The following is a 12,492-nucleotide window of genomic DNA, read 5'->3' as shown; positions in this document are numbered from 1 at the left end:
TCCTGTTACGGCTCGTAGTCTCTCTGATGCATTAGGGTGAGTAGGTGGTGTCAGAGCCGCAACACTCGAGTGACTGTGGTTGGAAGCGTTATGCTGCAGAGTCACGGGTAAAGATGTCTCTGAGGGTGTCGGGTTAACACGTGAGAAGTATGTGCAGCACCAGTTCTTGTTACCTTTTCAAGATGAGGTGTAGGTTGCATGCTCGCTATGATGATTTAATAGGTCTAATGATTATGTAGGGTCAAAGAGAGGGTGTAGCTTCACTCCAGGTTTTGCACATAATCTTCTGAAACATTCAGTGCAACTAGCAACCTCTACCAGCTTGTGTACACAGCAGGATAATTGGGCCCTTTCCTGTCTCTTGGCATCTTTTTTTTTCTCCTGTGGGGCAATTCTGGTTTTATTGCTGGAGCCGTAATCCCCAAACTGCATGGAGGAGGGATTTCAGAGAGAGGCTAACAAGCAGTACGAGCCAGGCAGACTGAACAGTCCGTGTTACTGTTACAGGAGGTCTCCCATATGGCACACAGCTACGCTGGCAGGACAGCATGGCCTGCTGCTGCTTTGCAATCTGAGGGTATAAACTCAGGTCTTTTGCTAGCCATATATTCCCTCGTTGCTTTGCCACCAAACCGAATCATGAAAAAACATCTCTTTACTACCCAGATACCCTGCTTTCTTTTAAAATGGCAGCACCTCTAAGGAAAACGGAAAGTGATTCTGTCCTCAGGTGACAGTTGCAATTGTTTCCTATTTCTGCAACTTGCAGCAGTAGGCCAGGGCACTGGAAAGGGCCTCATAAAAGTCTGCCTAGTAAAGATTTCAAGATTATAGCTCCTGAGAAAGAATGTAAATAGCAAGTATTGAAAAATGGATTGATAAAATAATGCAGTGGTACTTCACCACTACCTTTCTTGTTGCACAGTCCTTCCAGGGCTTGTGTAAGAACCTGGTCTCTGCAAAGCTTGCTGCTTCTCTTTTCACAGATCATGGCAGAATTCCCATCCTTTTCCTCTTGCCTCACTCCACCATTGTGTAACCCTATAGCGTGTGTGGCATACAAGCTAAGCGCTATGAACAGATTCAGAATTTTTTCACTGTCTTCTCATTTCCTTGTATAGTCATTTATAGGAAAAAGCTGAAATACCAGTTCTGGTTATACAGTACTTTTGTTTCTTCCCCGTGGAAGCACCAGGAGAGAAGGATGGCAGTACAGAGGGACCATATATGGTCCTCAGGGCACATCGGAGCACCGCACAGCTCTTCTCCCCAGACCCCAACGACCTCGGCAGGGCCTGTTACACCCAGACCTGACCCCCCCCCCCCCCCCCCCCCCCCCGCGAAGCCGCCCTCGGCTTTTTGAACCTGCGAACGATCAGGAGGCGGGAAAGGCCTGCCCCTCCTCCTGATTTTGTCCCGCAATACCGGCTGACCTAACCGGAGGAGCTCGCTGTGCCGTTACTGGAGCCACCCCGGGGGGGGGGGGGGGGCGGGAGCCCTGAGCGGCGCGGAGGCCGTTAGCAGCCGTCAGCGCGGCCGCCCGCCACGGAAGGCCAAGGCTGCCAGGCAGGGCCTCTGCCAAGCACACGGGGGCACAGGCGGGGAGGCAGCCCTGCCCCGGGGAGCGGGAGCGGCCCGGCCGCCGCCGCCGCCCCTCTCCCCTCAGGAAACCACTGAGGGAGCAGCGACACAGCCGGCACCAGCGGATGTGACAGCAGCGCTGCCCCCACAGCGCAGGCTGCTGCTGGGAGGGGACCGCCCCCTCAGCCGGCCATCGCCAATCCCTTCGCCTTGGAACGTGAGTGACGAGCGTTTCGGCCAGTCCCGCCGCAAGACACGCCACGCAGGCCCCGCCCCGTCTCTCCGTTGGCCGGATGTCCTATCAATCGGCCGAGCCCTTCCCGCCCCTTTCCGGCAGGGGGAAATGCTAGGTAGGAAGGGTGGAGGGGGGAGAAGAAAGGGAAAGAAACCAATGAGATGTTAGGGAAGGACACCTCAGCGGCGGAGTGACAGGCGGGGGGACCAATTGCCGCGCTCCTGCGCCCTCCGGCTCCCTCCCCCCAGGGTGGCGGGGCAGAGGGGGCGCACCTACCGCCCCTTCCCCGTTGGTCTGTCCCACTCCGGGCCTGGCGGGCTAGGTTGAGTTAGCGGCTCGGACCATTGCTCACGGCGGGCGGAGGGGGGGGGGGGGGGGGTGCGGGCGAGGAGGAGGAGGAGGAAGGAGACGACGAAGGAGGCGGGGGGGGGGCGGTTTAAAGAGACAAGAGCCGAGCGGGCGGCCGGCTGGGGGAGCAGGAGCGGCGGCGGGCGGAGACTCGCCCCCTTCCCCACACACGCTCGCTCACACCGCGGCCAGGGTCGCCGCCGCCGCCTCCCCCCCCCCTTACCCCCCCTCCCCTTCCCCTCCGCCCGCCGCTTCCACAGCGGCCTCTATGAGGTAGAAGGGAGCGGCGGCCACTCCGGGGGCGGCAGCGGCCGCTCCAGCCGCCTCCCTCCCTCCTCCTCCTCCTCCTCGCCTCAGAGAACCCCATCTTTGTGTGTGAGGGAGAGGGCGGGCGAGAGGGAGTGCGCGCTGCCCGCCCGTCGCCGCGCTTTGTTCGGAGCCGGGGAAGGGGGGGCCGTGGCGGCGCGGAGCCCCGGCTCTATGTGCCAGCCGCTCCCCGCGCCCCCACAGCAGCCGGCGGGGGCGGCGGAGGCCGCGCGGCAGGGCGGCGGCGTGAGGGGCCGGAGCCCCTGAGGGCGGGCGGGCGGGCGGGCGGCGGGGGGGGGGGGGGGGGGGGCGGTGAGCGGCCGCCCCGGCCCGTGCCCGCGTCTCCCGTGTCTCCGTGTCGGTGCGGTTTGCTGCGGAGGGGGGGAAGGGGCCGGCTCGCTGCCCGCCGGCCCGGCCCGTTTGCGGGCGGATTGATGTGGGGGGGTCTGACATGAGTCCGCCGGCGGCCGGGTGCTGCCATGTGACCGGCTTCAAGGTGGAGAACTGGAAGCAGAACCTACGGGCGATTTACCAGTGCTTCGTGTGGAGCGGCTCGGCCGAGACCAGGAAGCGCAAGGTACCGGGGGCGGCTCGCATCCACCCCCCTTCCCTTCCTTTCCCTTCCCTTCCCCACACGCGCTCCCGTCCCTTCCCTTCCCCTCCCTCCCTCCCCCGACCCGCCCGCCCTCCCTCCGCCGCTCACACGCACTCCGCCGCCTCGGCCTGCCCGCGGGCGCGGGGAGGGGTCCCTCGTCCGCCCTCCTTCCCTCCCTCCCTCCTTCCTTCCTTCCTTCCTTCCCCACGGGGCAGGTGGGCCCGGGCCTCCCCCGTCCCCGCCCCGCCGGCAGGGAAGGGGCCCGGGCTCCGGCACGCTGGCGGCGGAGGGGGGGAGGAGGAGGAGGAGGAGGAAGCGGTCGGTGTCTCCGGCCTCTCGGGGTGGGGGGGGTGGGTTACAGCAAGGCCGGTCACCGGGATGGAGGAGACAGCCAAGCCCCGGCGCCCGCCGGTGGGGCCTCCCTCCCTGCCACCTGCCCCGGCGGTGGGGACGGTTTTCCGCAGCGGGGTTGTTCCCGCAGCGCCGCCGCCGCCGCCTACCTCCCGGAGGTGCGGGAGGCAGCGAGGGTTTCCCGGAATACGGCGGCGGGGGGGAGGGGAGGGGAGGCCCGGGGCAACGGGCACGTCCGGCCTGCGGCGGAGCTTTGTGCCGGCGGGGGGGGGGGGGGGTTGCGGCCGGGCCACCCGGAGCACGGCGGCGTGTGCGTGGGGCAGGCGGGGAGGCACAATGGCTGGGAGGGAGTCTGCGGGTCCCGGAGGGGCGGGGAAACTGGTTTATTTTATTTTATTTTTTTCCCTTAAAAAAAGAAAGGTGCTCTTTGTGATAATCCACTTGGGAAAGGGGATTCCTGCTGTAGTGGGGCCGGGGGCGGGGGGGGGGGGGAGAAAGGGATCTGGTTCAGTCTGGAGGACAGGGTCGGGGAGAGGGGAGTTTGCTCTCGGAGTGTGTTGGGGCTCGGGGCATGCACTGCGCAGGGAAACAGCAGGAAAAAAAAAATCCGTGTTAATGAGGCAAAATGCGAGAGGAAGAGCACTTTTCCCCACGTATCCTCTAAAATTACATCCCTATCCACATGCATGTTTCTGGAGGATTTCTCTCTTGACTATGCAACTAATTACTGTTTTTCCCTAGAATCAACTAGTTTTTGCTTCAAAGTGACTTGGCAGATTTCTATCAGTCATCATATTCATGACTGAGGAGGGGAGCGCAACAGCTACACGTAGCAAAACTTGGGTTTTGGGACAGCACAGACTGTGTTTGTGTTGAAGTAACCCATTGAAAACTTTCTGATCTCAGTTGCTTTGCATTAAGCTGCTCAGCTTATTATTCATAATAGAACTAGAGTATGAAAGATGTACTTCAGGGGTGAGGTGGCTAACCGTGTTTCTGTGTTCCATTTATGTTCTCGGGACAATCCAGTTTTCCAGTTTTTTACTTAAAGAGGAAAAAATGGAATCTGAGAAGAAGTATGTTTTAAATGTATTTAGTTAATTGATGGCCCTGCAAAATATAGTCAAACTTGTTTTCAGAATTTATAATCACCTACAAGTCAATATTATGAAGTATATTAGTCAAAATCTGGTTTTATTTAGCCTTTAATGTGTCAAAATACAAATTGGCATGTAATATGTGGTACTTACAGCTTAAATGGAGGAAAAAATGTACATGTGCTGTGGAATAAAAAAATGACAAGCGAGGTAAGAAGATGTCTCAGACAAATATGAATCAAGTGTTATGTGGAAGAGTGAAAATAAAATTTCATTAGCAGAATTACCACTTTAGCTTTTTTTTTTTTTTAAATATGTGGAGCATCCTTTGTAACCTGCATACCATTTGTATGCTGCGACAGTGTGGGTTTTTTCTTCTGAAATGTAATGCTAGTGATGTGTTCATTGTTGCTCGAAAAAACAGCTGGAAATAAATAATATTCCATTGTAATCAATCTGTTCTCACTTCCTCTTTGCACAGCCAGGCTCTTAAAGCAGAACAGGATTGTTACAAAATTATCTATCATCCCATGGAAAACATCAGTTTTCCAAATACATGCTAAAAATGCCTTTTTTTTTCTCCCCCTTTTTTTAAGCAGGTTACCAGTCTGAAAATAGTTGGATTCCTGAATTCAGCCAACCTGAAGTATGTGGGAGTATATGATCACATACAGGGAAACATTTTGGCTAGCTGAATTTGGGGTTCAATTCCCAGTCTATATTCATAAAGATTGAAGAAAGTATATAAACAACAGTTACGGTACTTACCTCTCCTGCATATGAACATGAGACCTTCTTCCATGGAATTTTTCTTTACTGAAATTCTCTGTCCGTATGTATACCTTAGAGTTTTACATGTAAAATTTGATAAATGCTATTTTCTGTTCGGAGGCATGTTTATAGTCTAGTAACTAGAAAACAATCCTTTGTCCTTCAATATTTTATCTATACATACATTATGTATGTGTATAGGAGCATAGCTCTGGCTGCTGAAGAGTACCTATTTATTGGTGAGGATTCTTGTTCTTACTTCTAATCAAAACGATGAGGTCAAATTAAAGGTTTGGTAAAAGGTGGTTTTCTTTTCTGTTGCAAAACCAAGGACAGTCGCATCATTCATCGCAGCAAACATTCGACATATGTAGTTGATCGTTAGTGGGAAGCATTGGTCAGTTTAACTGTTAGTCAGATGAACCTAGCTGTAAAAAATGTCTTGGCTGTCTGGTGATAGCCTGATTTAAATTGTTAGGTTTCTAGAATGGTAACGTACTATCCCTTCTAAGGCTGTCTTAAAAATCTAGATAGCAATGGAAACTGCAGGGGGCAGAAAGTGTCCATTCCTCCTGCTTTACTTACACTGCCTGCTGCATTATGCTTTGGAAGACCATTTTAATGCTGCTTGCTGTTTGCTATTCGTTTTTAATACGTACCTTTTCTGCGAATAAGCTTTTATGAGCTTCAGCTCTCGGTTCAGTATGCTTTGCAGCTAGCGTTTTGAATAGAATAGCTGTAAAGCACAGTTTGTAGTTGGAGGGCTATCTGCTGAACACGTATTTGAATTCTCAGTCAAAAGTGAGAGGTAATTATGTATATACCTTTGTAGGTACTGGAATTTTGGTGAAGGTTTTAGGCGTATGTTTGCTTCTGAAGCCTCGTCTGTGCCGGGATTTGAGCTGTTGTCATGGTGCATCATTTTATCCACGTGAAGGAGCAAGGCTGTAGCTTGCCTCACCTCTCTGCATCTTGGCTAAAGTAGTAAAGTGCAGCCGTCGTGGTACATGGTGTTCTAGGCAAAGGCTTTGCCATGGTGTAAATGTGTTGCTGATGGGAAAGCCTAAGCGAAGACAAAAACTTGTCTGTCACGCTGTTTGAAGAGTGCAACAGGAAAAGGGACGGTAGAAGTCTGATGAATGACTCTTGAATTTGTAATAATTGTGATTAAAAGTTGGAACTAGATTTCAGGGCTTAAGTTGTATGTGAAGTGGCACAAAATCAGGGTTGACTGTCTTGGCTTCAGGACTTTGACCTGTAACTCTTGATTTTTAATTTGTGATCGTTAGAATCTGTTTAATAAGTTGATGGCAAAGCTCATGTTTCTGTAGGTCGTGGACTTTACCTTGAATATTTTGATGTGGAAATTACCTCACATTTAATTAAGTAATACTGTATAAGAGGTCCTTAAATTTGACACCACTATGCCCCATTCAGGAATTACAGGACAGACAGAGGATGCTAAAAAGACTTAGGCCAGCCCTTCGTGTCAGCTTTTTCCATTTTTCTGTAGGGTCACACTTCAAACGCTTTGCTTATTCTTTTAGAATTACAGATGAGAAAAATCTCTTTTGCAGGGCTGAATATAGTTTTTGGTTCCCATCAGTGAGCAATTAGACATGTAGATGCATCTTTGTGTCTAGGAGTTGGTAAGTAATGGTTTCAATGCTTGAAGGGCAACGGAATTTACAATTAAATTCTGTCTTATTGGACTATACACCTTGGAGGAAAACTGTCTTTCTCATTCTGAATGGTTCTTATTATCACTGCTCTGAAAAGGTTCTTGATGATAAAAGTAAACTGCTCATCATGACCACAGTCATGATATGCACAAGGTCCTATCTGGAATTTCAGAATGTTTGTTCTGTGCTTCTGCCAATAGATCAAAGAATAATTGCCTGTCAGAGGTTGTACACTCTCATTGACAGCGGGTGCATTCTAGCATATTTCTTCCTGTTTGAGAGCTTCTGTTGTTTTTTCCATTATTCTCTCTTTACGTGGACCCTCCAGACTGATGCTTTCAGATATGAAGTAACATTTTCTTACATAGGTGATGACCTTTCTCCAGGTGTCCTTCTCCCCATGTACTTGCGACTTCAGTCCTTCGTTCCTTATAATATTTGACAGATAATTGATTCATAGATACATAAAACTGAAATGACTTTGGTTCATTTTCTAACTTTCAAAGTAGGAAAAGCTTAATAGTATCTTAGCAAATAAATGCCATGTCATGTTTTCAGTAGCAAGTGTTGTGGTTCACAGTCTAAATCATCGTGTTTAGTTCTTGCTAAAATGACCTTGCAGTCACTAAGCTAATGGTAAGCTAATGGTGGAACTTTTCATCTGATGCCTGTTGAGGCATGCTTGCTCACTTGGCTTTCTTTCTCCCTTGCAGCCTTGCCCCATATACCTGTCCAGGAACAGGGAAGCGTTGCTTAGGCGATTTGCTTTGTACCGTAACACATGGGCAAGGAACCTTACCAGGCTGTGCTGCCTTCTCAGGCTCGGTGTTTTGATTGCTTAAATTAATAAGGAAATCTTAGCTTGTTTTTCTTTAACGTTTTTAGCATATGCACCAAACTTCTGGATTACAAATCCTGTGGAGAATTTGAAAGAGGAGTCCAGGATTCAAGAAGCATGTCTCTTTTTCAGCTGCATACTCCGCTTTGGCTGCCTATGTGAACTGTCTGATTCACTCAGGAAGGACGTTCTTCTTTGCCATGTGTTGTGGGGACTACCTTCTCCCTGAAAGCCCATAAGAAGTGTCAGAATTGACTGCAAGCTTCATTGTTCAGGAGGTCTCCAGTTTCATGCCTGAACAATCTTCCTTAGTTCTTAACCTCTAAGGAGTAAAAAGGTCCTTAGACCTGCTGAAGGTAATGTTCTCTTTCCTCTTGGTGTGAAGACATGATCTTTGGTGTGAGAGATATGCAGACATGAGATTTTAGCTCCATACACGGCAGAGCCTTGCATATGTGGGACAAGCCAGATTGAGGATGCTCCACTGAGCTTATGTCTTTGGCACCGAAGAATATAACACAAGACCTTCCTCTTCTAGTGGTGTTAATCCCTATTTTGTATCCTCTACCATGTTTTTTTTTAAATAAATGGTTGGTTTCTGGGCCAAAGGTTAGGAATTAGTCTTGTGCCATGAGGTGCAAGGTGGTGAATAGCAATTCTTGAGTTGTGGGATCTGAACCATCAGGACTTAACTGAGCACTTGCTCATATCTCTTTCTCAGGTCAACACTTACAGTCTGATTTAAAGGTTACACAGATCTCTGTCATCGAAGCTGACTCATGAATAATAGTTGTATTGGAACTATTTCGTTTTTATTGTTTTTTTAACACGATGGAGAGACAAACGAGCACAATAAATGCAGTTTTTCCTGTACTTTTGTTTGTTCCCTGTTGCAGAGAAGGAAGATGGATCTGCACAAGCTGACAAAGGAAAAAAAATAGGGACATGCCAGACAAGAAGGCTTCTTTTTGGTGTTTTTCTGTAGTCTTAGGAGCAGTTAAGGCTTGCTAACAGCCAGGTTGTTGGTCAGGAGCAGTTGTAGCATCTCTTTAATTTTGTCTGCAGTCAACGACCTTATTTGTTTGATGCTGAAAATGTTGAAAGCTTTAAAACTAGAATGACAGCTAGTAGTGTGAAGGTGAGCAGAGTGGAATGGCTTTGTTTGATTTGCTGGACTATCTGTTGAGCTTTATTTTAAGCCATCAAAGCTTTAAACCCCAAACAAAGGTTAGCCGATATCCTCATTTTTGTTTCAGGCCTTAATCTGTAGCGTTAACATGAAACCAGAGCTGCAAATGAGTTTCAGATCTTCTGCTCTCCTTCTTTCATTTGAGGATTTTCTGTCTTAGTAACTGCAGGAACAAATCGACGGGCAAATGCTACTGACTGATTGATAGTGGAAGCTGCCTACTTGTGAATTGCTGACTCCCCTTCTCCTGACTTACTACTACTTGAGTCTGAGCAAAAAAAATAAAAAGTATGTTTTCCTTTGGGATGTACTCTGGGGATCCTGCTTTGTAAGAAGTGCTGTTGCAACTGTTAGTTTGATACCCAACGGTGGCTGATTTGTTTTAAACCAGAGAAAGATTAACTTGGTTTTAAAAGCTCGTGTTTCTCACATTAAACCTAGCACCCATACTTTTTCCTGTTTATGTGCGACTGACTTGGAACTATGGTTTCTTGATGTCTTTTTCCTGGTAGATGGAGGACTCTTTTTATCAGCCACACCTTTCCATTTCATTTGACTGATAGCTACTTGAAAGCGTTGGGTTTGAGGTTTTTAATACTTGTATTCCCATGGTTCTCCAACTATTTATAATGTGTCTGTAGCATGTGGCAGCATCTAAGGTGAGGAGATACATATGTACTCTTGCTTATGTATCAATTATAGTGGCATCACAAGAAAGGCAAACTGAAGGTGACCTGTATGTATTTTGCTGGACTTACTAGAACTATATTTTTTAAAAGTAATTTTTTTTTTTTTAACCATGCAAAGAGCCATCACTGTTAGAGCCTTTCTAGACACGGACAGAAAGAGCTGCCTAGAGCAGCTATCTCCAATCTCTTGTTAACCTATGGGCGGTGGAGCTAACTGGGTGAAGTGCTGTGATGACATTACAGTTTATTATGTTATCCTGGACTGTGTTGTCAGCAAGCAGTGCTGGAGCATTGGGAGAGCCATATGTTATCCAAGAGGCCTGAATTGGGAACCTTTTCTTAGCAGAAGCAGTTCTAGAAGCTGATAGATCTGTTCTGACTGGATGAAAGCTCTGTCTTGTTACTTGTATTCTTCTACATATTGATTTGGCTGTCCTGTATGTACACTCTGCTTAATTCAAGTTAAGAACCTTGCTGCATTAGCTAGTAATATTATCAGTGTTGTAAAGAGTTACTCATTGCAAAATTAACCTGCATTCTATTCAGTTCAAAACACCTTTTCTCCGAGCAGCGGTACCACATTAATGGAACTTGCATAGCAACTCCAGAATGCTCTGTGGTTTACTTTAGTGCTAGGACAGCTTCCACCATGTTGATCTCTCTCTTTTAAGAAAAAGAATAATTTTATCTATTTCAAGACTGCTACCAGACACCAGTTGACTCAAAGTAACCTGAGATTCACTTTATCAGCTGGTAACTGATGAGAGGCAAGTACTCTTTATCTTGTCAGGTTCTTTTGTGTGTGAAATGCAGCAAATACTTGACTTTTTTTCAGTTCTCTACTTAGGTAGAATGTTATGCAAGAAGGTTTTCTTTTTGTTTGTTTTAAAACCTCTCAGTTATATGTAACACTAATAAATATTCTTATTTTTTTTCTGTCTGTTTCTGCTGCTTTTCCAAGTTGGTAAAGATAACTTTTTCCCCCCTTCTCCTTCTTTCTTTCCTGTGTTTAATGGAGCTTGAAATTAACATGGCTCTACTTGTCTACCTTTTGCATAGTATCACTGGTGATGTCAGCATATCCCTGGGAAATATTTCTGTGAAGGTCTACAGTGTACTAAATTTGTCATTGAATAAAAAAATTGGGTATTAGACAAGGTGAAACTAAAAAAAAAAATAAAAAAGGAAAAAGTGGACATGGTAACAAAAGTTGTTTTCAACAAACTTAAAAAAAAAAACCTAGTGTCTTTTTAGCATAAATATTGCAGCTAGTGCAAGTTCTCATGTCCTGTAACAAATTCTGACATTAAACATGTCAGATATATTAAATATCCTCATATTAAAAGTAGTAGTGAGAAGCAGCTTGCTAAACATGATGCTGTCTTAGTAGTAAGTCTGAAAAGAGAACCTAGGTTTAACTACGTTTACATAGTCTTGTTCTTATACCATGCTGGTTTTGAAATGTGACAGTTGGTTTGCACACAAAGCTGAGCTCTTCTGTGCATACATGTAAGATGTAAAAATATAATTATTCATAAATTCAATGAGTTGTATTTATGTAGAATTAAATTGCAGAGATGATTAATCTACATTTCAGTTAAGAGATTATTAGAATATCTCTTCATTAGCATCTTAATCTGGAGTTCTGTGTTGCAACTCTTGCACTACTATATTAAACGAAGTTTTCATCCATATATACATATGTGTGTGTGCGTGTTAATCCCCAACTTAAAAAGTTGTATGTATAAATCTAAAGAGTAAAAGTTACAAAATTAGTAACAACTTTATTTTTGCCTAAATGCATGAAAGACCCTGCAGTATTTGAATATAGTGAAGTGATGGGGATGATGGAGTATCAAATACTCATGTGGCACTGAGTTCCATTTGTGGTGATTGCTTCGCTTGTCACTCAGAAGTTCATGCATCCAAGTAGCCTTTTTTTAAATAGGATTTGGCTTTGGATTCATCTTACTGAATTGACTGCCAGGGCTTTTATATGTATGTTTTGCTTTTGTTTTGCGTAAAGTACAGACTGGAATTCTATTACTTCAGTGTGTGTTAGCACAAGGAGAGAAAACAGCAGCTTATAACCTTTAGTTTTGTCTCCCCGCCCCCCCATTTCTGTTGTTTGTTTGTTTGTTTTTTAAAAAAGAGGAATCTTGCCCTTGTTGTGTCTTTGAACCACCTAATGTTATTCCATAAAGTTTGTCTAACTGGTATTTGTGCTTCTGTCCTGTGCATTCAGACTTGTTATTGCATGCAAGTCAGATTTTAAGGGACCTTCTTTAGAATATACTTGGTAAATAAAGGTAAGATTTATTGCACAGCAGATGTATGACGACTTTGTAAGTGAAGACAGCTGAGATAGCTGACTGATTTCAGTACCTCATTTGTGTTAGGTGAGGTTTTGTGACCCTGTGCCCTGCAGTGACAAATGTAAAATTTGTCTTAAGGTTTTATGTTTTTCTTTGCTGTGCTTCATTATCTTCATATTACTGCCCAGTTTTGTTCTTAAACTGGATCGCTGTTCTGCTTGGCAGCTAGTGACCAGGGTGAAATTCTCATATAATGTTGTTTTCTGTATATTGCTGACTTCTGTCATGGTCTTTTAGCAAGCACCACCCCCCCCCCCCCCCCAGCTTATTATTGGATATGTTTATCTGAATGATTAACACTCAATTTTTTGGTCATTCATGACTACATTTTGTGGTTTAGGTTGTCAGGTGATCTTAACAGTGATGTGGAGAACAGAATAAGGAAAGCGGTGAAAATAGTTTTAAGAGTTATTGCAGTTATGTGCATGAAGAGGA

At 46.3% G+C, this 12,492-nt stretch overlaps 1 protein-coding gene across 2 annotated transcripts in view; it reads left to right on the top strand.

Moving 5' to 3' along the window:
- Positions 1-2,759: 2,759 nt before the first annotated feature.
- The window catches only part of USP22 (ubiquitin specific peptidase 22), a 111,673-nt gene continuing 101,940 nt past the window's right edge, over positions 2,760-12,492 (top strand). The window contains exon 1 of one of the 2 annotated variants that reach the window (XM_030001751.1): positions 2,760-3,047. In XM_030001751.1, coding sequence (XP_029857611.1) covers positions 2,922-3,047 — 126 coding nt within the window. In that variant the 5' untranslated portion in view covers positions 2,760-2,921. The remainder of the gene's footprint in view (positions 3,048-12,492) is intronic. The other variant, XM_030001750.1, reaches the window with a different exon arrangement.

Source organism: Aquila chrysaetos, chromosome 25 (assembly GCF_900496995.4).
Source record: "Aquila chrysaetos chrysaetos chromosome 25, bAquChr1.4, whole genome shotgun sequence".
Lineage (NCBI taxonomy): Eukaryota > Metazoa > Chordata > Aves > Accipitriformes > Accipitridae > Aquila > Aquila chrysaetos.
The sequence above is the reverse complement of the archived record's forward strand: the minus strand, read 5'-3'. Positions and strand labels throughout refer to the sequence as shown.